The sequence below is a fragment of the Leptosomus discolor genome, chromosome 1 (assembly GCF_034619465.1).
Source record: "Leptosomus discolor isolate bLepDis1 chromosome 1, bLepDis1.hap2, whole genome shotgun sequence".
NCBI classification, from domain to species: Eukaryota; Metazoa; Chordata; class Aves; order Leptosomiformes; family Leptosomidae; genus Leptosomus; species Leptosomus discolor.
In genome coordinates this window covers 133,890,421-133,917,992 of record NC_141391.1, presented here as the reverse complement: position 1 = coordinate 133,917,992, position 27,572 = coordinate 133,890,421, and the positions used below count along the sequence as shown (strand labels likewise).

General features: G+C 40.5%; 1 protein-coding gene across 1 annotated transcript in view; it reads left to right on the top strand.

Moving 5' to 3' along the window:
* The first annotated feature begins 5,961 nt into the window (after nucleotides 1–5,961).
* Nucleotides 5,962–27,572, top strand: part of CRACR2A (calcium release activated channel regulator 2A) — a 44,813-nt gene continuing 23,202 nt past the window's right edge. The window contains 8 exon segments of the mRNA XM_086460817.1: nucleotides 5,962–6,140; nucleotides 12,906–13,015; nucleotides 14,904–15,001; nucleotides 19,381–19,547; nucleotides 20,313–20,384; nucleotides 22,672–22,706; nucleotides 23,484–23,586; nucleotides 24,967–25,291. Coding sequence (XP_086316943.1) covers nucleotides 5,962–6,140; nucleotides 12,906–13,015; nucleotides 14,904–15,001; nucleotides 19,381–19,547; nucleotides 20,313–20,384; nucleotides 22,672–22,706; nucleotides 23,484–23,586; nucleotides 24,967–25,291 — 1,089 coding nt within the window.

Genomic DNA, 27,572 nt, shown 5'->3' with positions numbered 1-27,572 from the left:
GTATAAACTTTTGTTTTTAAGTTAAAATCTGTAGAAGCAAAAGGATACAGCTTTATTTTTTTAATAGCTGTCCCAATACCCTCACATCCAAGCCAGATGTGAGATACCTAACGTACCAGCTGGAGTTAGTGACTTAAATTCTAGAAGTACATTGGGTGCTAGTTCAGCTGGTGGTTTGAGGACGACTGATCCTTTTTAAACCATTATCAGAACTTAAGATCATAGCAGGAAGACTAAAGTGAGTTTGTGCATTCTATGTAGGTGGAGATTACTTTCAGGAAGAAGACTCAGCAGTAATTGGTGTGCTTCTTGGTGGCCTATACAGACTGCACATCTCATGAGCACATGCCAGTCTTAACATTCCTTTGACCTATATGTCAATCAGTGTCGTAACTACAATTATTACTAGGCACTGTCCAAAACAGCAGACTTACAGAACAGCATAGGTCTGCTCCAGTATAACCATCTACTATTCACAAGTTGCCAAAAAATTGTGGGGACTGACAGATGGAATACTTTGTAATATGTTTGCTGCTTCTGTGCTTCTCTTGCCTTTATCTGCAGACACAACACTGCGGAGTTAGAAGCATAATCAGCCAAAATGAGAATGTGGTTGCTTAGCTGCATTTTTTTTGGTTTCCTTTAACAGAGACAGAATCCACTCACATCACTGATGAATTAACTGACTTTATTTCTGTCATTTACAGAAGTAGAAAAGCCTAGAGGTCAATTTATTTTTTTTTTTTTTTAATAAAACCCCATATTTTTCATAGCACATGGACTGGGGGACCCAGGCCCTAGGGCCCCCCTAGTCACTGGCTAGTCCAGCTTAAAGTTTGCTGGTGTATATGCGCTCACACCCCAGGCACACCAGTATCAGGGAAGACACACTCCCCCTGCAGCTGGCACCAGGCACACAGGCAGTGGCCCATGGTCCTGCTCTGGTGGCTCTGAGCAACTTGGTCACCTTGCTCATGCTGTCCCCTCCGACAGCTGGTTTTGGGAACAGACACCGTTCCTACTCCAGAGCCTGGGGGTTCAAGACCCTCACTGGCTCCAGTAGCTGACATGGAGACCCTGCTCGCTCCAGTTGTTGGCACCACAGGCCAGGAGCTGGCACCAAATTCCCCTCGTGCACACACAGGTCTCACCAGTAGCTGGCACTGAGTCCTTGCAGCACGCATTCACAGGGGACAGAGGATGAGCATGAACAGAGAGATGCTTAAGAGAAGATTTAGTAAGACGACATAAGAAGCCAGGACAGACTGCAGTGATCACACATAGGGCTCGGCCAGACAAGCGTGCTGACCAGGCCTGTTTTACAGCCAACCCGGCCCCATTTACACCCCTTTGTTTCTACCCCCACTTTGTTCCCCCTGCTTCCCTTTCCCCTGTGCATCCCCCACCCTGTGAGTCTGTACAGCTCTGTCAATTCCTGCACCCCCTCGCAGTCTGGGGTTCCACGGTATGCAGTATTATGAGTTGCAAAGTCCAGGCTGATCTTCCTGGAAGTGAGACCTGTGGTTTCTTGATAGCACGTCAATCAATGTGTGTGGTGAGGCCTGTTTCTTGCCACTGTCTCTGTGTTGTTTTGTCAGGTTTGTGTCTCAGTGTATTTTGTTTCTGGTTTCCCCCCTTTCTGCTTAGTTTCCCAACTGACATGTCCCCAGCCAGATAACCTCACTGCAGTAAATTTTCTCAAACTCTTATGTGGCCTTATCAATCGGTGTGACTGACCAGGTTGGGTTCTTTTCACTGCCTCCCTTATCATGTCAGTCAGGTTTGTGTCACTGTATGTTCTTGTTCATGGCTTCCTCCTTTTCTTACTGTCCCTATAACACTGAAAAAGGTCCTTGACCAGATACCCTTAAAGGAGCAGACACTCTCCTTCCACATATCCTTACAGATAATTGTGCCACATAACGTGTCCTGCAATTCTGGTCCCACATTTGTCCAAAGTTGGGGATTTAGTTGGAGAGATCACATTGCGTTCCTGTGGTAATGAATGCACATGTTAGGATCATTTGCACTGAGTTTTCAACCTGATGCCTGGACAAGAGACAACTAAGGTAAACAGAAGACTGGAAGCTTGCAAGTTCTTTTAATTTTAAAGGGCCCACTTGAATGTACAGAAGTAGGAGAGTTTTTGATGTATAGTGGAATAAGCAATAAAAAAAATGCAGTGTAATGAAGAGATGGTATACTGTATGGGAAAAGGATAAAGAAAATAAACTTTGCTACTTCATATACAAATCAGTTCGATGGAATGACATAAAATTAGTTTCTCTTCCTTGTGTGCTTTGAGCTGTTAAGAGTTTGATACTGCTGCCACGTTAAGGGAGTTTGATACCGCTGTCATGTTAAGGACGGCAAACCAGCTGATCCTGGCTGTTTGCACACTTATTTGCAGACATTTAAAGATTAATTTACAGCTACTACTTTTAGAGTCTTTTGCAAAAGAGACGGTGATTCCACTCCTAGAAGCAACTGTCTTAAGCTATGCTCTTCTCAGCTATTGACTTTGTGGACTAGAAATGTCATTAATTTTTGTATTTGTATTTTGCCTGCCTTAGAATGTCTTTGAGGATTTTTTGTTTCAGCATTTTCCTTTTTAGAAAGACATGTTTTGCAATTATAGAGGGATGAAAGAAGAATAAGAAAGGATAAATGTATCAGCATTTGGGAAAGCTGTTTGGTCCATGTGCTGAGAGTATGCCTATCAGGAAGCAGATAGTGGAAATGACATTGTTTCCTGTCTGAAACCAAGAACAGTTGGATCAATTTCCTGTTTCAGTCTGCTAGCCCATAAATGCCAAATTTTCTTAAAGGGAATGAAATCATATTGACACCAAAAGGAATGACCTTAAATATTTCTTCTCTTTACTCAGGTTCTCCACTGATATGATGTTCTTCCCTTTGACAAGTAAAGCAATGTAATATGTAAACCAGTAACAGGTGGTGAGTGTCTGACTCCTGTCCTGGTTTCATGAACAGTATAAGGCAGCATAAGGCCTTAGCCTGCTCACTTCCCTCCTTCTGTTCCCATGGTCTGCTTGCATTCGTGTTGCCATAAAGTGAACCAGACGAAAGGTCTGGATCTTTGTTAAAAAGTAATTTAGAGTGGGAAAGATGGTTCAGCTTAATTTAGAGTGGGAAAGATGGTTCAGCTTAGTTACAGTACTGTTCAGTTTTCTTTTCTGATCTACAACACTACTGCATAGATAATACATGGCTCCAGTATAGCTACCTGCTGTTGACATGACACAAAGAAAAATGGGAGAAGAATGTCAGGAAAAAATGTAACAGGAATTTAAACCCATGTCTTTGGAAGCACCTCAAGTTTATGGTGTATTGTGCATGAAACAATGTCAGCTGTAATGAAAACCTGCCACCTCAAAATTTGTCAGAAGGCCATCAGGCTAAAGCAGGCAGAAAAGACTTGAAAGTCAACAGCTGTACTCATCTGTGAATACATGACTGCTGTTGTAGTCAGAGTAGGGTTTTTAATTTAAAGAAGGAGTCCTTAAGAGAAGGATCAACTCATTACCTAAAACATACATAGAGAAAGACCACATTAGCTGCATTAGCCTTGTGTAAGGCTTAAGGCATAGGAAGTGGAGCAGTAGTTATAAAATGTGCTTGTCCTTCAACCTACTTATTCACCTCTCTGTGCCTCAGTTCCCATTTTCATCTCTTATGTTACAACACATACGTAGTGCAGCTTGCAGCTGAGCTTGACTAGCACACCCAGATGCCCTTTTATAATATGCTAATGCAGTTTATTGTATTAAGTTATGTTTGTATTACAGACCTGGGTGGTGATCAAGTAGCTTGTACCATGTAATTTTTTTTCAAGTCAGTATCTACCTTTGAACTGGTGAAGACTGACCAAGAAAGTAATCCTAACTGACAGCAGTTGGTGCAAATTAGGCTTTCAAATGATGATTGGATATTGGATACACTGTGCTATTACCTATGTGTTAACCAGGTGAATTACTTTTAAAAGACTTTTTTCTATAAAAGGGCTGACTGACACAAATAATTTCATCATAGATTTAGCATTAACACAACTGTTGAGAATACTGTATCCCTGACAAAGCACTGTCAACTAATTACTGGATGTAATGAGTGACTTAAATAGCAGCTCCAGACTGAATTTTCTTTTAACTTTTTTTGGTATAATAAATATGACCCAAAGCAATGGGATAGGACAGGGACAAGAGATGGAAAATATGGGAAAAAAGATGTATGGGAGAAAAAATGGTTACATAAGTGAAACAGTGTGTGTGTGTGTCCATGTATACTGGGGCTGGGGAGTGGAAGAAGGGGAGAGAATATAAAAATATTACTGCTTTAAATCAGTCCTTTTAAAAATTTTAAATGCAATTTTCATGATGATGATCTTCCTGAAAGTTCAGCAACCTTATGTATTCCTAGTGGGACAGAATTTTGGATGGAGAATCAGGGGACCTATAGTCAAATTTTCATCTCTTTTGGCACTTTGTGGTGAGGGCAAACTTGCAGAAGTGGTACAAATGATAGAGAACTGTCAGAAATGAGAGAAGTAGCTACAGCACCTCTTCTAAGCACTGTTGTAAGGAGCATGGGGATAGCAAAGTATTACTGTCTGCTGTAAGTACATGGCTTCTCGTGGGGCCAGCATGCTTCCTGGAATATCCCCACACCAGTGACGTTGCATACATCCTATCTTTGCATCTTTTCCACAACAAGTGTGTGATATCAATTTTACTGTATTTAATTGATCACTTTAGTGTGTTGGGATGACTTATGACTGGAGTGCTGCAATGGATGTAAGCTCTTCAGAAGGGAAAAGCAAGGAAGGAGAGGCGGTGGGGTGGCTTTGTATGTTAGGGGGTGTTTCAATTGTGTAGAGCTTAATGAATGTGAGGACAAGGCCAAGTGCTTATGGGTAAGGATGAGGGGGAAGGCCAGCGAGGCAGATATCTTGCTGGAAGTCTGTTACAGACCACCCAACCAGGAGGAAGAAGCAGATGAGGCATTTTATAAGCAACTGGCAGAAGTCTCTCAATTGTTAGCCCTTGTCCTCGTGGGGGACTTCAACTTACCAGATGTCTGCTGGAAATACAACACAGCAGAGAGGAAACAATCCAGGAGGTTCCTGGAATGTGTGGAAGATAGCTTCCTGACACAGCTGGTAAGGGAGCCTCCCAGGGGAGGTGCCTCACCTGACCTACTGTTTATGAACAGAGAGTGACTGGTGAGTGATGTGGTGGTCACAGGCCATCTTTGCCTTAGCGACCATGAGTTCTCAATTCTTGGTCAAGTTAGGAAGGGAGACATCCAAACCACAACCATGGACTTCCATGAGGGCTGACTTTGGGCTATTCAGGACACAGGTCAAAAGAATCCCTTGGGAGACAGTCCTGAAGGGCAAGGGGGTCCAGGAAGGCTGGACATTCTTCAAGGAGGAAGTCGTAAAGGTGCAGAGGCAGCCTGTCCCTGTGTGCTGGAAGACAAACCAGGAGGGAAGATGACGGCCTGGTTGAACAGGGAGTTTTTGCTAGAACTCGGAGAAAAAAAGAGGGTTTACCACTCTTGGAATAAAGGGCAGATAACTCAAGAAGAGTATAGGGATCTTGTTAGGTCATGCAGAGGGAAAATTAGAGAGGCAAAAGCCCAACTACAACTCAGGCTGGCCACTATCGAGAAAGACAGCAAAAAATGTTTCTACAAATACATTAACAACAAAAAGAAAACCAAGAGAATTTCCATCCTCTCTTGGATGTGGAGGGGAACATTATCACCAAGGATGAGAAACTTCATGCCTTCTTTGCCTCAGTCTTTAATAGTCAGACAAGCAATCTGCAAGGTAATCAGCCCCCTGAGCTGGAAAACAGGGATAGAGAGCAGAATAAACCCACCATAATTCAGGAGGAAGCAGTTAATGACCTGCTATGCCACCTGGACATTCATGAGTGTATGGGGCTGGATGAGATCCACCCAAGAGTACTGAGGGAGCTGGTGGAGGAGCTGGCCAAACCGTTCTCCTTGATTTGTCAGAAGTCCTGGTCAACAGGGGAGGTGTCAGACGACTGGAGGTTTGCCAATGTGATGCCCATCTACAAGAAGGACCAGAAGGTGGATCTGGGGAACTACAGGCCTGTCAGCCTGACCTTGGTGCCGGGGAAGATTATGGAGTGGTTCATCTTGAGGGCACTCAGATGGCATGTGCAGGACAACCAGGAACTCAGGCCCAGCCAGCATGGGCTCATGAAGTGCAGGTCCTGCTTAACCAGTCTGATCTCCTTCTATGACCAGGTGACTTGACTAGTCAATGAGGGGAAGGCTGTGGATGTCATCTACCTGGACTTTAGTAAAGCCTTTGACACCGTCTCCCACAGCATTCTCCTAAGAAAGCTGGCAACTCATGGGCTAGACACACTAAGCTGGGTTAAAAACTTGGATGGCTGAGCACAGAGAGTTGTGGTGAATGGAGTTAAATCCATCGGTGGCTGGTCGCAAGCAGTGTTCCCCTGGGCTCAGTATTGGGACCAGGCTTGTTTAACATCTTTATCAATGATCTGGATGAGGGGATTGAGTGCTCCCTCAGTAAGTTTGCAGATGACACTAAATTGGGTGGGCGTGTTGATCTGCTTCAGGCTAGGAAGGCACTGCAGAGGGATCTGGACAGGCTGGATTGATGAGCCGAGGCCAATTTATGAGGTTTAACAAGGCCAAGTGCCGCGTCCTGCACTTGGGTCACCACAACCCCATGCAATGCTACAGGCTTGGGGAAGAGTGGCTGGAAAGCTGCCCAGAAGAAAAGGACCTGGAGGTGCTGTTTGACAGCCAGCTGATGATGAGCCAGCAGTGTGCCCAGGTGGCCCAGAAGGCCAACAGCATCCTGGCCTGTATCAGAAATAGCATGGCCAGCAGGAGTAGGGAGGTGATTGTGACCCTGTACTCGGCACTGGTGAGACCACACCTCGAATACTGTGTGCAGGTTTGGGCCCATTAGTACAAGAAAGACATTGAGGTGCTGGAGCATGTCCAGAGAAGGGCAATGAAGCTGGCGAAGGGTCTGGAGAACAGGGCTTACGAGGAGTGGCTGAGGGTGTTGCATGAAGTCATCAGATTTAAAATGTTAGACCTGTCTGCGTGTTTTGAAATCTATAAGCATATAAACCTCACCAGGTGATTACGGTTTAGAAACTAGAGAAAATTGAAACCTGTTATGCACCAGTGATGCTGTTGGAAAACACCTTATTCCTCTTATTCTGATTTGAATATCAAGAATTGTAATTAGTATATATTAATAAGGAGGACTAGTGATAACTCTAGGTAGATCAGTCTCAAATAGGATAAATGATTAAATATAAAATAAAATATGTATTGCCAATGCTACTAGCATACTCCTGTAAAATTCCAGACCTAAGGTATTCATTAACCAATAATCTCTTAGTGGTTAGAAACAAGGATAGTATGTTGTAGTCCAAGATGTCTGCGAGACAGGATTTATGATGGTACCCATTGTGTATAATCTTTGAATCATGACCATAGCAGGTAAGACCCAAGAGCCTATGAACCAAGGACATGTTCCTTGACCGTACATGGTAAATCCGAGGAGTGGTCAAGACCTCCGACTCACGGTCCACGTACCCAAATTATACCACCTACTCAAAAGAGAGCAATAGAAGACTACGACAGAGGCTGCGCGCTAATTTGCATCAGAAGTGAGAAAAGAAGAACCAATCATTGAGAGGATGAAATTAAATATGCATTGTATAGACTAAATATGTATGAATTTAATGCATAAATATCTGTTGATTGCAATGTGCCAGCGGACATCTTTGGGAAGGATCCCATGTCCCTGGTGCGCATCGTTATTAAAGGACATCTCTACTTATCTAACTGTGTGTAGATAAGTTTTTCTTACCCACTACAGATTTGCAACAAGGGAACTGGGGTTGTTTAGTCTGGAGAAGAGGAGGCTGAGGGGAGACCTTACTGCTTTCTACAACTACCTGAAAGGAGGTTGTAGGAAGGTGCGTGTTGGTCTCTTCTCCCAAGTACCTAGTGATAGGACAAGAGGAAGTGGCCTCAAGTTGCACCAGGGGAGGTTTAGATTGGACATTAGGAAAAGTGTCTTCACTGAAAGAGTAGTCAAACATTGGAACAGGCTGCCCAGGGAAGTGGTGGTGTCACCATCCCTGGAGGTGTTTAAAAAACAGGTGGATGTGGCACGTTGGGACATGGTTTAATGGGCATGGTATTAGGTCAACCGTTGGACTTGGTGATCTTAGAGGTCTATTACAACCTAATGATTCTAGATTCTGTGATCCTAAACCAGGCTGGGGTGCATAGGCTCTGTGAAAACACATGATCAGTAGCATCCTATTGCAAAAATGACAAATGTGTAGAAAATGCATGAAAAGGAGTAGGATCTTCAAATAAATCAAGACTCCTGCTGTTATCAAGGCTCAGAAGTCCCATCTACAATGAGGCAATCACTTTTGGATACCCTATGATTCTATGATTCCTAACAAGGTATCAAATATATTCCTGATATGGTCACAGAAGAGGTCTATCAGTGCATCAGACATATTCTGTGCCAATATAACCAGGGCATGTTTCTCCTTTTAGACGATCTGTAATTCTGGTTCAGTAGAACAACAACCAAAATACTGCCAATGAGTTTTACATAGAACTGAATGCACTTTAAGGAAAAGAAAGCAAATGGCCATGTTTTTATCCCATAACTGGTGTTCTTCTCCTTACTGGTGTTTATCATCATAAAGGAATTGATGATAAGCTGTTGCCTATATTTGTAGATTTTAAGGCAAGATGAAAATAGGAGGTTTAAACCCTTTCCTTTTAAAAATACTCATTTACTTATTTATTTTTATTTAAACAAAACTGAGATATTTTTACTTCATTAATATGTCAAACCAAATACTGTACATATGTCTGGTCTGGTGCTGGAATCAGGAATAGCTAATTCGTGCACCGAAAGTGCAGACTAGTAGCTCCATCTATGTTGATTTTGGCATCTACAGAGTGGATACAATTTTTGTTTGCCAGGGTAAGTTGATTCTCCTTGATATTCTGATACTTGTATTTAAATTTAAAATTAGATGGCTTCTTAAATTTAGCATTGGTGTTTTTTAAATAATAGAATGGTGTATTGAGTGGGAAAAAAAAGGTAGATGAACTTCATTGTAGATAAATGTAAGGAAGATAAAATAGTTTAAGTCACGCTTACGTGTTGCTAAGCTTGGAGTGGGCAGTTACACCTTCAGAGAAAGCTGTTGGGGTCATTGCAGAGAGCTTCCCAAAATCATCAGTTCAGGTGCAATGGCAGCCAAAAAAACCCAGTAAAATGCTATCGATGATCAGGAAGGATACTGAGTACGTGACAAAGCATGTTTTTGCTACTACATAGAATCTTGGTGCACACAAGTCCTGAGTACTGAGTGAAGTTCTGGTCTCTGCAAGACAAGAAGAATGTAGTGGAATGAAGAAAGGTACAGAGAATGGCAACTCAGTGGCTAAAGGAACAGAACAGCTATTCTGAGAGAGCTGTTTTTAAAAGATAGTATCTCTTGAGTGAGGAGATAAAGGCTGGAGTAAGATACGATAGACCTTTACAAAACCATGAGACCACCGACTAGGCTGAATGAGGAACTGCTATTCTTCATATCCCTAGCAGTAGAACCAAGGGGCATTTAATAAGACTAATAGGAAGTAAGCTCAAAACAGATGAGAAAGAGACCTTTTTCTTCTAATAGCAGATAAAATCTTCAACTGCCATTAGCATTTGAAAGACAAATCTAGTAAAAAAGTGGACTGTTTCAAAGGAGGAGTTCTAAACAAAAAAAGTAAACGTAAGGGTAAACCGTAAGGGAAGGATGATCTGACCTCTCATTGGGTTTAGCATGGGACAGTGTCAGAGTCCACCTTTGGTGGAAGAAGAGAAGAATCAGCATCTCAGATCATTAGTGCACAAAGTGTGCGAATCACTGTATTTTTTAAAGTGGAAAAAAAAATTACAACGAACTGCATGAACAGAAATGGTAAAACCAAAACAATTCACATTACAGCTACATGAACAGGCAGAAATTAAACCCTTGTGAGTGTGTTCATCCTGAACTCATCATCTGAACTTAGTGAACTCACATTGCATTCCATTTTGGTTATTGTGCTCAACAACAGCGCTGTCGCCCTTTTGTCTCCATCTGTTTATTCCACAGCATTACTGGAAAGAGAAAGATCACGTTATCAAATATTGCTGAAATTACACAATTATGCATTGAGTAAAACTGGACGGTATGATCCCAGGAGATACTAATTTTACATTTTTCATGTAACAATGCTATGCCCTTATGGCTTTAATTATTTTCCCCTGACTGCATGTGGGGAATATTTGCCAGCTAATGTATTGGATTATTTTTTCTGCTGCTTGTTAGTTATGTTACTTATAATTGTGTTACACTTTTGATTATAACAGGACATTATTTTATCTTTCTGTTTAATTTGATCAGAGTTAAGAATGGTAAGCCGTGAATGAAATGCTTGGGGAGTATTCAGCCCCCAGAATGGCCTGTGCTTATGTGCCAGTCCAACTAAAAAGAGGTACCTCCTGGATGTAGTTTTGCTGGTCCTGCCATATCCTTTGCTTCCAAAGACACAAGAGGAAAGAAATATCTAAATCAGCGGCTCAATAATATGGGACTAAAGTTATTCTCCCTGTCACACAGAAGCAAAGAAAATCTGTATGATTCCCATGGAAACACTGGCTGCTGTGCAATGTGTTCTGCCTGTGCAAATTTACAGGGTTTTTCAGTATATAGTTAATGTAGCCCTGATCAAAGTGACATTATACTGCATGAATACAGTATTTTTAAATACGATCTTAGCATCTGTGCCATAGCTTTCTAAATATTTTTTTTTATGAATTTGTGTAATTTTATCCCATTGATGAGTGATGATTTCTTATGAAGCATTTTCATAGTTTTAAGAAAATAAAATTTGAGATCAGAACATGACCTGACTTTACATGATAAGGGGAATAAGGCAGCAAAAATGGCTTCTGGATTTTCTAGCACTTGCTGTTTGAAGCATTGCAGTCACATGAAGAGGCCCTTGTCTGGGCTGCTTTTCTCATCTTATCAGAGTTTATAAAAATCTAAGTGACGGCAATCACTTTCCTCGAATTGGTCTAGCTTGATACTTGTTTATTGCTGCTGTAAATCCGGAGAAAATGCCTTTGCCCCTCAGTTTTTACCTGTGACTGAAAATGCAAGCTGGCAATGTCAAGTGTTCTGATATTTGAAAAGAGGAAAGACAGACTTGCTTCTGGTGTTTCTCACTCATCTTAGATAATTATTTTTTTTTTTAAGTTTCTTTCTGATTTGCTTGGCTTTAACTGAGAATTGAATCAGGCCTTTATTAAGTAAAAACATAGAATATGTAGAGTATTAGATACTGTCCTGATTTGGCTGGGGTGGAATCATAGGCCAGCCATGCTAGGCAGGCCATTAGTTGTTTAAGTCAGCCAGGACAGCTGACCTGTGTTAGCTACAGATGTATCCCATACCATAATGTCATGCTTATTATAAAGGGGGAAGGTTTGCTAAGGAAGGGGAGTTCCTGTGGGATTTCTGCTGGGGTTCTGCTTGGTGTCCTGTTGCTCATCTTCCCTCCCTGCTCCTGATAACTGCTGTTCTGTCAGTTGTGACAGCTGGATATTTATTTGGCTGAGTTATGATTTTGTGTACTTTTGTTGGTACTGGTGTTGTTTCATGGATCTGCTCTCCTTTTCCCAGTTCCTCTCCCTGGCTGGTGAGGGATCATTGGGTGATAGAGCAACTGTTATAGTTTAGCCCTGGGTACAGCCTAAGCGTAGACAGGTATGAAAAAAAAGTAGATGCCCAGATTACAAAATAAACTGTTTGCTACTATACATTCCTTGGTCTTGCTCTTACTGATGTGAGTAGGAGATTATGTACTTTATTTGTAACAGAGCCACACTGCAGATTGCTCAAGGAAGAGCTGTAACAGGAGGAATGTGGGGGAATATACAGTGGTGTTAGATAAAGGCCCTATTAATCTCTGTTAAAAATCTTCCTAGGATTTCCCCCGAGTCTGATGCAAAGTGATTTTTGCTTTTCAGTTTCTGGATTAATGAAAATAGAATGGACTAGAAGTAGAACAAAGCAGCTGTATTGTTCCTTTTCAAAAGTTATTTTTTTTCTGTCTTAACTAAAACATCTGCTCAATATAATCCTTCATGTGTTAAATGGCAATGATATTAATTGCAATATTCTATCGGAAAAAGTGAGATTTGTAGGTCCTTCTTTTTTCCTACAGTCAGACACGCTTGTGCACTGCATATTTATTTCTGTACCTCATCTGGGCTTTTCAAATTTGTTTCAGCAAAGCTTTTAGGTAGTAAGACAGCTTTCAAGAAGGACTTTGAAGAAGTCTGTTCTAATTAAAACATCTTAAATATAAGTACCCCATTTAATGTTCTTGAATGGTGAATAATGCAGCTCCAGAGTGGGGGGAAAAAAAAAAGAAGTTGCAGTGAAAATACTTTTAACTGGCAAACTTAGGCTCTGGTATTCTTAGCATTGTCACTAGGAATCTCTGTTCCTTAAGCCTAAGATTTAGTAGTCATTAAAACTGCATAATGAACAGCTACTTGATATGTGGACATCAGATGTATAGCTTTATTGGCCTTTGTGCTGTTGAAACTTTCCTTCCATGAGAAAAAGATTTAATCTGTGACCTTCCCTGCACAAAAAAAATCATATTTTCTTAACCCCAGAACATTCTCTGGAGCCTTGTGTTAAGGCAAAAATGTGGGACTTAGCTTGTAATGTGAGCCATGACTTGAAGTAATACTACAAAGACCCACCCAGTATACTTTTATCTCTTATTAGGAAAATTGCTGCTTGTGATGAAGAAATTCAACACCTGTATGAGGAAATGGAGCAGCAAATCAAAAAAGAGAAAGAGCGGTTTCTCTTGAAATTGTCTTTTTGTTATTGTGGGCATGGATTATCCTCCCACTTCCATTGGTTTTATACTCATTCTGGGTGTGAAATGAGACCACAAAATGTGTTTCACAACAGAGTAAGAAAAAACACCATTTACCTCACTGCTACTTTTCTACCGATCCAAGCCCTGCAGCTTCAAAATAAGTGACTTGTTGGATGAAAGGAGCAGCCGAAACTAGAGCCTCATTGTATTACTGATGGTGCTATAGGTCCAACTGCTGATCACAATTGGGAAAAATGCTCTTTGAGCTTGTTCAGAGCAGCACTAATCCTGTTGATTTCTGTAGTCTCTGCTTTTGGGGAAGGGGATAAGTTATCACCGAAGAGCGACAGAGATAAATCGAGTAATGGTAATTTCTGAAACGGCTACAGCTATTTGCAAAATAAACATAGGTCAGATTCTTTTGTTACAGCCATGGTGCTTCCAGAACACCTGAAAATGAATTAACTTTTCTTTACAAATTCTCCTTTAAATCTCCTCTACTTCTTTCATAGTCTGTGTTTTAGATTTTTCTGTCCTATTTTTTAATCCTAAATCAGGGAGACTAACAAGAACTTCCAGTATGCTCCAGGAAAGACTAATCTTAGAATCATTTAGGTGGGAAGGCACCTATGCTCCTCCTAACTTTCAAACTAGATCAGGCTGCTCAGGGACTTGTCCTATTGATTTTTGAGTATGCAAATGATGTAGGTTCCAAAGGTGCTCTGGGTAGCCTGGGACAACCACTCATGAGCTCATCCCTGTTTGTTGTGTTGAAAGCATATAAATGAAATGTCACATTGTATATCAGCCGAAGGATAAAAAATATTTGTGACTTTGCTTGACAGCAGTTGTGGAAGAAATGGTTTATATGCTATTAATAGCCCACAGTTGAAGTTGTACTGAAAATCTGAAAACAACAAAGACTTTTCCATTAGCGATGACTGTTGGATCTCCTAATTAGTTGTATATTTGAGGTAAAGCCATTTCTTTCAAGCTTTTTCATTAAAGCTTTCCACTGAAGCTATTTACAGTTTAGTCAACATTCATACTAATGGTTGTCAGACACTCAAGAAGTATTGTTTCTTGGCATGACTGATTTAGGGAGATCTAACTGTTAAATTGTTTCTCTAATGCAAAGTCTCACAAAGACTTTACAGACTAGAGAGATGTATTGATTCTATATAAAAGAGGAATTACTATGGCTTGAATGAAGAGCAGCTCTTGAAGAGTACATTTAAAGAAATTGATAAGATGCAAATAAGTGCAAATTGTAGCTATTTATAGTACTTAATACCCTGCTGACTGAAGGTTGTACAAAAGGGGCAGTTAGTCTGTCTTTCTATTTGGATATATATTCTTCCACAGAAGAAGCCAGTTAACATGCATTTGATTACCCCATTATGAGTACTGCTAAAGGAGAAAAGCATGTAGGAACCACTGCTGTCTTGAGGGAATTTTTATTTTTGTTTAAAGGCATTTTCTCTGGGGACCTTAGAGAGTAGAAGACTTGTGGAGGAATAAGGCAGATTATCAGATGATATGGACTGTTGGAACCTGATTTTATTTAGGGGAGGTCTGACAATTTGTGTCAGCTGAGGAGTGTCAGAAGCAATAATCCCAAACAGGACTGGGATTTCCTGGTGATTGCAGACTATTTAGACAGTGGACAATTCGATATAATTGCGAAGTGAATGGCAGAGCCTGAAGCTCAGATCATTTGCTTTACCAGTGGAACATCGCTGGTTGTGATGTTCTATCAGTATCTTGTTATGTTCACTGTGAAAAACTTGCCTGTTATTTTTGTGCCTGATTCCTTTTATATCCTCCTGTTGATGCACTTGTGCTGTCTGTTAATCCATTTCCTCTTTTAATTTTGCAGGACGCAGAGAGGCTTCAGTCCTACAGTCAAGACCTGGAGTGCAAGCTTCTGTCAAAAGAACAAGAACTGGAACAGTTGGTTCAAAACCAGAAAAGGGTATTAGCTGATATCCTTCAGACTTAAAAAATAGATGATTTTTATTTGTTCTTATTTTCTTTAGGTACTATTTTAGGTCCCAAAAATGCAAGTTGGTGTGATGTGGTTCTGCCAAGCACCCTGTGACTCTCTGTTGATTTTGTGTTGTGAGTGTAGATAACTGAATGCATTTAAAAAGTGGAGTTACGGCTGCTAGACTTCTATGTGTGTAGTTAGGAAAAACGTTACCTTCTATCTCTAAAGCAGTTTTCCTTTTCTATGAAAAAATGAAAAAAAAAAAAAAAAAAGAGCTCTGGGTATTATCTCCAAGTACTATGTTAATTTTATGAAAACGTAACAGAATTCCATTGCCTTCAATGTGCTAGGAACCGGGTTAGTGCCCAGACGACTCAAGAGCAGAGAACAATGATGTGAGTCTTACAGTGTACACCTTTGCTCAAAGCTTGTGTCAGCTACTTATTTACTTGTTTGAAATGCTCCCTCCTGAACAACCTGCTCCTAATACATTTTTCTGTGATATCAGTTTTATAGCAGTGCACAGTTCTTTTGCATGGTAACAGCTTGTCAAGTTGCCATATTAAAACCTGATGGGTTTTACTTCTTAAAATGCATACCCTACTTGGAAGCAGAGTATTTCTGCGTGTGGGAACTTGCTGTAAAGTATCTCTAAGGTCAGTGCATGAAAGGCGAGCGATAGGGAAAGGAGGAATTTAAAGGGCTGAAATGGAATGCAGTGAAACAACTTCTCTGTAGCATGTGAATATAAAATACATGTAAAATTTCTGTTCCTGGCAGCAGTGATTGGCAGTGCCAGTCCTGGGAAGTAGGAGAGAAGTACGAGGGGAAGGGAAGGAAGAGGGAAAAGAAGTTTGAGGGCAGTTTCCTAGTTGTGTGTAGTTTTTAAATCCTCTTCTGAGGAATGAATTAAGGTATTGCTGAAGCTGATGGGGAATTGTAGGATTGTACTTGAGTAAGAGGGAAGACAAACCTCTAGCTTACCATAATTATGCAGATTTAGCTGATGACGATATAGGACTGAACTAAAAGGCCATTACATAATTAAAATCAACTGCCTGATGTTAATTACCTTCGTTTGGTACCACTGTGAATCAGAATGGATATGGTTTTATGCAGGCTGTTTACTACACAGCAGCTCTATAGGGAAATAATCTATACTTTGAAGATATCTGTGGGGGCACACACATTGGGCATTTTTAGTCTGAAGCTAACTGCAAAGATAGAAGGAATTATTTATCATAATTTTGTAATTATTCTATTATAATATTATCCTTTTTTGGTTTTGTGTGTTTTTTCTGGTGGTGGTTTTGTTTGGGTTTTGGAGGTTTTTTTTTTTTTGCTTTAAAGCTATGTTTAAAACTTAGTTATCAACTAGTAGTTCTGTAAAATGCTTTTCCTGTGTTTCTCTAAAATATGTGTTCTAAATTTGGTATTAAAAAGCACAGAAGTTATTCAAAGGCTTACACTCAATTTTAAGCCTTGTGTAACCAAGTAATACAGGCAGCAGTATCAGGAAGGTTTATCTTGTGATTATTGTCTACATTGCCTATTGTCTACTATTGCCTATATTGGAGAACATAAAACAATGCCTGTGTTATTTTTATTAGTATTATATTTAATCCAATCTTATGTTTACCTCTTCTATTTATTGCATTTTTTATTATTAATAGTGTTACTGTGTTTTCTATTTCACTTGTCTATTATTTATCATTTCCTCTCCCTTATGAACATGCATGAGTCTCAATATGGGTGCTTTTAAAGGACAGGATATTCATACTACCATAAAAATTAGACTATCACATTTTATTTTTGTGGAAAGGAAGTTGGAATGGACAAATAGAATTTACTACTTCTAATGATATGATAAGTGAGATAATTTTATTTGGATGATTGGCATTTGAAACTTTTGTCATTCAACCAGCTGATTGATACCCCTTGTCAATCTTACACGCAGTATTTGATTTTTTTTTTTTTTTTTCTGGTATAGCAGCTGAGCCTGCTTTTTGAATATTTAACTCAGTGTAGTTAGAGACTATGTTTTGTACCTATATATTTCTAATTCCTAATTATAATCTCTGGGAGTGACTCTCATCTTTCCTCAGATCTGTTTTTATAATACTGTAACCCCACTCATTTTCTGGTATTATTCTTCATTCACCTAAATATCAGTGTGTGTTAGGTTAGCTTCCACCTGTCTGTTTGCCTTATCTGGAGCACTCTCACTTTTGCCTCCTCCTCTTACATGGAAATATACTTCAATAATTAAATCTAATTTGCAGATGCTAATGGTAACTTGGTTTAATTACAACTTCCATGCTTGGTTATATGAGAGAACCTCTTGGGAGTAATACAAATGCTTTTTTCCAAATTTCATTAATAAATCTTTTTCTTTTCTGTTCTTTTTTTTTTTTTAAATACAGTGTAATTATTCCTATGTTGGAAATTATTATCAAAAATGTGAAAGGGAACTTCCAGGCAAGATGAAGTTGTTTCTGCTGTCTTAGCCAGAGGGAGCCTTCCTTATGAGGGTCTTCTGCCTGGTGTGACTGAAATACTGATCTGTTTCCATGTTGACTGGCCTTCTCTAGGCCAAGATTCCTTTGGCTAAGCCTTTTTGCTGGCTACCATGATCTTGAATTGTCAGCTTGCTCTACATGGCTTGCATAAAGCACAAGGTATTCTCAATAGTGTTCCTCAAGGGATGTGTGATGGCATGTCTCAGAAGGAGGCACTGGGGGCAGAGGATGTCCAGCATAACATCTAGGGCACAGAATCTTGTATTAGGGGAAGAAGTAGGTGTGGACCAGGGGAAATGCAGGAGGGTTACTGGGTTTCTCATGTAAAATGATGGGTTCTGTGCTGATGACAGCCACTGAAGAGCATCATCTTGGGATTCTGAGTGAGATATTAATGAGAACGTGGATCAGTAGCACTCCAAAAATGCACATCAAGTGATAGGACTGTTAGGAAAGGCATAAAGAGCAAAATAATCCCCAGCCTTATAACACTGTATAAATGTTTAAACTTTCACATGCACCTGAAAGAGAGAAAAAAATACAGAAAGGATGCTAAGCTAGGAAGAAGGGAATGCATGGAGAGTGCTTAATCTATGTGTCTTTGAGGGTCAGCAATAACTGTCCTCAGCAACAGTTTGTTTGTATTGGACAATCTCAGTTCTTTACTTGATTTTAAACTTGTTTTTCTTCCCATATTTGTCAAAAAAAACCCAACCAAGAAACCAGAATATGCACCATTGGCTACTGTTCTCTGCTTGACCTGTGATACTTGGTTAATTCTCTCAGCTAGCTAGGTTTTCTTAAACATGACTGTGGGCTGTGAGTCTTTCACAATGAAATTTAGATCTACTTGATGACCACGGGAGCCAACTTGCAGCTCCAGTAAGCAGCTAGAGTCTATAGGGTCTATGAGTTATTCCACTGTATTGGGAGTTAAGTGAATGTTTTAAAAGTAGTTTGGTATCACTTAAAGAATTGTACAGTGAGGCTGACTGGCCTGTAGTTTCCTGAGTCATTCTTCTTGCCCTTTTTGAAGACTGGAGTGATGTTGCCTTTCCTCCAGTCCTCAGGCACCTCACCTGTTCTCCAGGACCTTTTAAAGATGGTGGAGGGTGGCTTAGCAATAACATCTGTCAGCTCCTTCAGCACTTGTGGGTGCATCCCATCAGGACTCATGGACTTGTGGATATCCAATTTATTTAATTGATCTCTAACTTGATCTTCCTCAACCAAGGGAAAGTCTTCCTTCCTCCAGAGTCTGGGACTCCTGAGGGCTGTCCTGAGTAGTAAAGACTGAGGCAAAGAAGGCGTTCAGTAACTCTGCCTTCTCTGCGTCCTCTGTCACCATGATACCTGCCTCATTCAACAGTGGGCCCACATTTTCTCTAGTTTTCCTTTTGCCTCTGATATACTTGAAGAAACTCTTCCTGTTGGCCTTGATGTCCCTTGCCAGGTTTAACTCCAAGGAGGCCTTGGCTTTCCTTGTTTCATCCCTGCATACTCTGACAGCGTTCTTGTAATCTTCCCAAGTGGTCAGTCCCTTCTTCCATGTAGTGTAAACTTCCTTTTTCCACTTGAGCTTTTTCAGAAGCTCCCTGCTCAACCAAGCAGGTCTCCTGCTTCAATGAAATTAAATCATAGAGTGGAATGACTTTGGTTTTGTGTAATATAATTAAGTCTGCACATAGAGCAGTGTAAGAGCACCGTATGTGTTTTATTCATATGTTGGCTTTGATAGAAATAGCTTTCCTATTCAATTCACCTCTAAGACTTGAATTGAAAGCCTTAAAATCAAGGTGCTGCAGTTAGTTATAACACTTTCTGTTCTCTTTTCTTCCATCCCAGTTAAATCAGCAATGCACAGAACTTCTCAGTAGCAAAGAACAAACCAAAGTAGAAAACACCAAGCTGAAGCTGACTAACCAGGAGCTGCTGGGGGACCTGGAGAGAACATCTCATGAACTAAGCCTAACTCAAGAACAGTTACACATGCTGCATGAGGAGAAGGAAATGTAAGTCTCCAGCTGCAGTGGTTCTAGTGCATTTGCTTAGCATGCCAGTGAGCCTCCTTCTCAGGGTATTCAGTGCTGTGATTGAAGCTTTATGATTGTGTCATAAGCAGAAACCACCAGCAAAGCCAAGTGTAGTTCTAGACATTTTTCCCCAAGTAATTCAGCATGTTTTCTGTAGCATACCTAGTTTCTACAGAATCTTTTGCTACTTCTTCAAAATGTCAGTATTCTCCCACAGCCTGTTTGTTGAGGGTGTTTGAAATTAAAGATCAGTTTAATTGGTTAAAAAGTGTCTTAGTTTTGAAATACCAGTGTGATTCCTTACAGAAATTACAGTTGTGGCACATGATGCTCTGTCTTTCTCAAAGATGTAGATGGGTGAGCCTGTTCCAGCAGCAAGATAAACTCTAATTTTGGATAAAATGTTATATGCTCTTCAGTGGCATGAGTGAGAAGGATTTCTGCAGTATATCTTCTCTGAATGATGCAAGTGCCAGCATCAGTGTATATTAAGCTCTCTGCGTGAAGAAATTATAAAGGTATAATTTTTTTAAAAGACCCTCTACTCCTTCCTCTGCTAATTCAAACTGCTGTGGTACTGTGGGCCTTATACTATACTATTCTATAACTTTTTACGGATTAGTAACCATTCATGCAGAATGAAGTCTACAGGTTTGGAGAAGCTGAAGTTTCAAATGTGAATATTTCTAGGGGAACCACTGTTACTATGGTTAGAACAATTTTACATGTTTATCTTCATTACAGGGAGGTGTACCGAGTGACAGAAACCTTACAGAGAGAGAAGTCAGGACTTCTGAAGCAGCTGGACTTTTTAAGGTACTGCGGACCTTACATTCAATAACTTCTTGCATCATTCTAAAGAGGTACATTAAAGGATGAAATTATGTTGGGATGTGTACTGGGTGTAGATGTCCAGATGTTGTCAGTGGGGTGTTGCAGGGATGGCCTCTGTGCCAGAGAGGAGAGGCTGGGGCTGCCCTGTGCCAGATACAGCTGGCTCCAGCTGGCTCCATCTGACCCACTGTAGGGCACAGCTGAGCCTCTCATCCAAGATTGCGATGCCTCTGGGAAAGTATGTATAAGAAAGGGTAGAAAACACTGCGCAGCAGTTGAGAGAGGGTAGTAGGAAAAAAAATGTGAAAAACAGCTCTGCAGACATTAAGGTCAATGAAGAAGGAGGGGGAGGAGGTGCTTCAGGTGCTGGAGCAGAGATTTCCCAGCGCCTGCACAGAGCCAATGCAGGAGCAGGCTCCTGGCAGGACCTATGGCCCATGGAGAGGAGCCCATTCAGGAACAGGTTTTCTGGCAGGAGTTGTGGCCAATGGGGGGCCCACGCTGGAGCAGTCTTCCTGAAGGACTGTGCCCCATGGGAAGGATCCATGCTGGAGCAGTTTGTGAAGGGAGGGAACCCACAGTGGAGCAAGGGCAAAGTGTGAGGAGTAAGGAGCAGCAGAGAGGAGCTGTTATGAACTGACCACAACCCCCTCATTCCCTGTCCCTGTGTGCTGCTTGAGGTTGGGAAAGAGGTTGAAGAGTAGAGAGTGCGGAAGTGAAGTTCACCCTGGGAACAAGGGGGGACGGGGAAAAGGTGATTTTAGTTTTGTCTTTGTTTCTCATCACCACCCTGTTTTGTTTGTGATGGTAGTTGGTAAGCAATCTTCCTGTCTTTATCTTGACCCACAAGCTTTTCCATCTTATTTTCTTTCCCTGTCCTGCTGAGGAAGGGGAGTGAGAGAGTTGCTGGATGCATATCTAGCAGCCAGTTAAGGTCAACCTGCCACAGAACAATGACACAAAAGATAGCAAAAATGAGTCTTTTGTAAGCCCCGTGCTTGCACACAGTAGAAGGCAGTACACATGAAAGATTTGCTTTGTTTTTTCAATTTGGTGTTGTAGGATAATCTCTGTTCTGAAAGTCAAATGTAAAGCAAACCAATGGTGAACTGTTCTAAGCTGATTCTATGCTAGAAGTCCGGGCACAGAGGACTTGAAGCCTACTAAAAGGCTCTGTTGTTTCCAAAGTGATGGTAGTACAGCCAAAATGAAGAATTTCCCAAAAATGTTTATTTGTAAAATTATACCAAAACACATACATATACAAAAAGCTAATTTTCTCTGTAACATTTCTGTATTGATAGACTTCAAAGTTTGGAGTCGTGTTCAGACAGTTGTAACCCTCTTTTTAATGTGCAGCCATGTTAGTTTTTATTTGCTCAATGGTAAGTTTGCATGGGCTTTAGATTGTACTTGCTTGTAGGCCTTCATTCACTGCATTTCCTTCAGGAGGCCTTGTTTTAAAGTTACCTAAGAAGTTCCCAAGCTTGAGGAAAGGCTCTTACTTTGCAGTGTGTTTCCCATAGGCCATTTCACGTGGTATCATCTTGCCTGCTGCTGGTAATGGAGCCATAGATGGAAACATCTGACAGCAGGGGTTGTTTCTCTTCACCAAAGCTGTAATAGCTGCTCAGTCTCTTTTATGGCCAAGCCAGCAATAGATGGAGACAATGAACGATGTAGTAAGCCGGTGTGTTGTCAGATCTGATCAGAGCTGGCTGACTGTGTGGAGTCTTCATTTCTTGACATTTTTATCTATTCTGCATAACGAATGGAAAATGGATGTTTTCCCAGGGAGACTTTTCCATGGCAGCCACAACTGTAGCCCTTAGAGGGACATAACTGGCCTTCACAGCTGTCACCAGATGAATAGAGATGGTGTTCATTATACCCTTTCCACTTTAAGAAGTCATCTTTACTGTGAAAAGTTTTAAACATTCTAATTTAGAGTAAGTGAAGGTGTATTGACTGGAACTGATATTTCTATGTGTTAAGGCATTTGTCTTGATAAACTACAGAATGAGGGCCACATGTCAGCTGGCTTTAATCAGCTTAACCCTACTGGAGATCCAATGGTCCAGGCAGGCAACTGGCTGTGGTGAGAATATAAATAAAGCATGATCAAGGGTGGAGATATACCAAATTGAAGTGCATTTGTCTTGTCTTTTACAGTGCCAGCTGTCCAGTCTGTCTGTTAGTGTTGAGTAGAAAAGTCTGCAGTTCTAAATACTTAGCCCCAGTCTTTGTTTTATTTGTGTTCTCTTTGCAGGGAGAGGAACAGGCATCTCAAAGATTAATGTGACATTTTTACAGGTAAACACTATTATTTTCAAACCTAGTGTTGAGCAAACATATATTGGAACAGCCTCAAAAGAAGGCGATCAGAAGGCAGACTCTTGTGCTACTTAAATCTTTGCCCATTCTTATTGTTCTAGAAATCTTATTCTCAAGTGAGAAAAAAATTGCTGAACAATTTTAAGAGCTACATTTTTAGAATTATAAAATTGGAGCTTGAGAGAGACAAATGTATTTTATAAGGAGCTAAGGATGCAATCATGAGAGGATGAAATAACCTAAAATTGAACAATTAAATTGTGTTAATATATTCAGTCAAGAGTAGCTAATATCCCGAAATGTTTATACGACAGTACAATATCTGAGTACCTGAATGCTTATGGTACTGGGTAAGAGCAGATCGCATTAACTTTTTATCCAGCAGCAGAGAATGGGCCCTTAAAGTTCCAGAAATACCCTGGCTTAAGGAGACTAAGGCCACTTAGTTTACACTTGTTTATGTTCTTAGTCCTACAAAAAGCTGTTAGTGTAAAAAATATATCCATGCACTTCTTTTCATGACGTTATGCTGTTTTATTGTGGTCCATTTAGTTTACAAAGCAGATGAATTCTTGTAGGATCTAGAATTTCTATGTTGTGATTGTTTATCAATCAGAATTGTGAAGCATTTATGCTTCTAGGATTTTTCTGTGTTTTTTTTTCACGTTCATTGCATTATTTAAGCAGTAGGAATGAAGGCAGTTAACCATAATGAACAACAGGAGTTAATTAGTAAGAAGTATTCTGTATTTCTGCAGAAATGCAAAACAAGTGGTCCAAAAGCCAGCCGGAAGCTAAGTTCAGTGTCTGTCATTGAGAAATACATAGAGGGCAGGATGCTGCCTAACAGGTAAGAACCTTTTTTCATGTGTTCCCTGTTTGAGTGTGATAAGGCTTAAAGAAAGTTGTGGAATTTTTTGTTTCTGATACCTTTGGACTTTTCAAAGCATGTATTTCTAAAGTGTCTGTTACTATAAGATTACTGTGCTCCTTAAGAAGTTTGGGAATAAAGAGACAAATTTTCATATAAAACAAGTGTACTGTCTGCAAAGGCAAGAGACTTCCCCATTGTGGATCAGTATATGCTGGGAGGCAAAAAAGCTTGCCCATTACCTTGTGTTAGTGAGTTACAATGTAACTGTCCAGTTACCTGGAGTATACCTCCCCTCTCATTGTAGACAACAGCAGTCTATTGTAAAGTATGGTATGTGGAACTCTTAAAACATGGAGAATTTAATTTTCAACTGTGTGGTTGTAACCTTGAAATGAACAGAAACAAGATGGTGATCTCAGTGAAACACTAGCAGGTTTCCTTTGAGACAGGAAGGGCTGGGAAGACTAGTATTTCACTTTGAAATAGCAGCTGCCCCTGCAGACACAGGGTCATGAAGTGTAAGGAAGGAAAGCTTTCAGTGACACAGCTTAGTAAGTTCAGTACTGAGAAGTGGAGTGTAATTGGCAAAAGCAATTATGGCACAAAAATCATAGAAAAAGGTGTGAAGGGCTTTTTATGCCTCTAGTCCAATCTCCTGCTTAAACAGGGATAACTCCGAAAAATAGATAAGGTTGCTCCGGGCCTTGTTCAGTTGAGTTTTTGAACACCTGGATTGAGGTCACACAACCTCTTTGGGCACCTGGTCCATTGCTGCTCCAGTCTCATGAAGAAATTTTTTTCCCTTTGTCAAGTCAGCATTTCTCTTACTGCAACTTGCATCTGTGGTGATTGCACACATCTGATAAGACTCTGGATCTATTTATCCACACTTCCCCTTCTGTTGAATCCCCACTTAGCCTTTTTTTCATCCATATTAAACAAACCAATCTCCCTCCTACCTGCTAAAGTAGAATTAGATTACATATAGAAAGGGTCTGGGCTTGGGGGGTGGTTTTATTCTTCCAGGATGGGGGGGGAGGGGAGGAGGAAATCACATTAGAGAAATTTGTTAGCTATTCTGTAATGTTAGAAATGAGGCTAATCTTATGTTCTGTATTCTGGTTCAGGTTTTCCCCGTAAGTTACTAGTTTTCCCTAGCATGCTTATAATTATCAAGCATGCTATGCATATATACACATTGTATGATGTGCTGACTTTTCAGTAGACATTGGACTGAATCTACTATGCCGGCTGTGAGTAGTAAAAACATGGCGGACTAAATTCAGTTACGTTAGAATAAAACAGTAGAAATCCAGGTCAAATATATCTTTGTGATGTACGTTTTTCCATGTCTAGCCATTCATTTGAAGAAGATGATGATTTCATTAACTCGAAGAGAAGGAATTCTACTGGACTGAGTGGAATTCTCTCTGTAGACCCTGGTGCTGGAGCCACTGGAGGATTGTCTAAAGTATCACAGCTCCAAAGAATAGTATCAATTGAGGAAGACCATCTACCCCAGCTTCTTGACAGGCTGGTTAATAAACAGCTGAACAGATGGACAGGAGAAGATGAGAATACTTCTGAGATGGAAATGGATAAGAAAAGGACAGAACAATCAATGGAGCACTCACCATCATCTTCTAGAGAGCAGCCTGTAGGGAAGGAAGCATTGTCAAATGTAAGAGGGCAAAGGGGACCTCACCATGAGTACTGTGTGCTGTTCTGGGCCCCACCCTGAATGCCTCCAGAGGAGGGCAACAAAGCCGGTAGAAAGGCTGGAAGTAATGTCCTGTGAGGACTTGCTGAGGACTCTGGGTCTGTCTAGTTTGGAGAAAAGGAGGCTGAGGGGCAACCTCCGTGCTCTCTACAGCTTCCTGAGGAGGGGAATCGGAGAGGGAGGTGCTAGTCCCTTCTTCTTGGAAGTCAGTGACAGGACACATGGGAATGGCTCAAAGCTGGATCAGGGGAGGTTCAGACTTGACATTCGGAAGCATGTCTTTACCAAGAGGGCGGTCAAACACTGGAACAGGCTTCCTAGAGAGGTGGTCAATGCCCCATGCCTGACAGTGTTGAACAGGCATTTGGACAACGCCCTTAATAATATGCTTTAACTTCTGGTCAGCCCTGAAGTGGTCAGGCAGTTGGACAAGATGACCTTTGTAAGACCCTTCCAACTGCAGTATTCTATTCTGTTCTGTTCTGTTCTATTCTAAAGCACCTTGGAAAACACAAAATGGTGTTGAAGGGTAATGTGTTATTCTTAGAGTCTAAAATTTAGTTTTCTAAGTTACAGCATGCCAAATTAAGCCATTGCAGGAAAAGGGAGATGGAAATATACTGCAGATAAATGTTCAAGGTGTAAGAAGGAAAACTCAACATAAAATAGTGATAATTGCAGACAATATGTGCATAGACATGTCTGAAGGACTCTTTAGGAAAAGTGAAGTTAAGCCTTGTAATAGATGATCCATTGAAAGGTAGCAATTGTCTAAAACCAGAAGCAACTCTTTTTCTGAAAACTTTGGATTATTTTTTGCCAAAAAGTGTCACTTCTCATGTGCTGGTAACTTTTGAGTCAGCTTTGGTAGCTGTTAAACTATCTGAGAAATAAAGAGAGCAAATATGTTTTAAATTATTTTTCTGAGAAGACTTTTAAATAGCAAATTGAAATCCAGAAATTTTTTCAGCTCTAGCTTGTATGTGCATGTAACAATTAATTCACCTTGCAGTAATAATCCTTAAAACAATATGCTGGAAGGTACATTTATTTGGAGTCTAAAGTCCTTGCACTGCTATTACTTCAGAGCTAGTTGTGCTTTTTTTCTAATTTTAGTATCGTTGCTAAATATTACTCATTTTTTTAGATTCTTGAAGCACATGCTAAAAAGATTAAAGCATAGGAAAAATAGGTATGCTTGGTCATAATTATATAGTTCTTTTAGAAGAAGCAAGCATATCTTAAAAATTATGATAGAATTATGCCATGGTTACATAATAGTGGTACATTTTAATAGAAAGTCCTGGGCACAGAACAGAGCTTCATCTTTTGAAATGATTTAATAGAATGCATACTTTTTTCTTGCTATATGATTTATTTTGTTTTACATTTTCAAAGAATGGTATCATTGCACTTTAGGACAGCAAAAGCCAGGTAGGTCATAGAATTGTTTGGATTGGAAGGGACCTTTTAAAGGTCATCTAGTCCCATCCCCCTGCAGTGGGTAGAGACATCTTTAGCTAGATCAGGTTGCTCAGAGCCGTGTCCAACCTGACCTTGAATGTATCCAGGGATGGGGCTTCTACCACCTCTCTGGGCAGCCTGTTCCAGTGTTTCACCACCCTCACTGTAAAAAATTCCTTCATTGCATCTAGTCTGAATCTACCCTATTTTAGTTTCAAACTGTTACTCCCTGTCCTATCACAACAGGCCTTGCCAAAAAGAATGCCCCTTTCTTTCTGGTAGGCTCCCTTTAAGTACTGAATGGTTACCATAAGGTCTCCCTGAGCCTTCTCTTTTCCAGCCTGAATAACCCCAACTCTCTCAGCCTTTCCTCATGAGAGGGGGCTTCAGCCCCCTGATCATTTCTGTGGCACTTCTGGACTTACTCCAACAGGTTCATGTCTTTCATCAGGTCCAGCTAGGACAAACCTGTCCTCCCTACTATGTTTTGGCAGTTGTGCCCCTTGAAAGCATGTCCTCTCAGCTGGGTAGGAACTGGGCTTTCCCTCAGATCTTGTGTGGGGTTTTTTGTTTTATTTTGGTTTGTTTTGGTTTGTTTTTTGTTTTTCCCCAAAACCAGCTGAGAGCAAGCAGGAAGGGGAGAGAAGAAATGATAAAATGTCTCCTGCTTGGTTGTTGAATACATTTTGTTTCAGTTTCTTTAGAAACATTGTAAGGGTAAGCAAGAAGTTAATTTCCAAAGGTCACTTAGAATTGGGAATTCCAGTTTTATTTTATA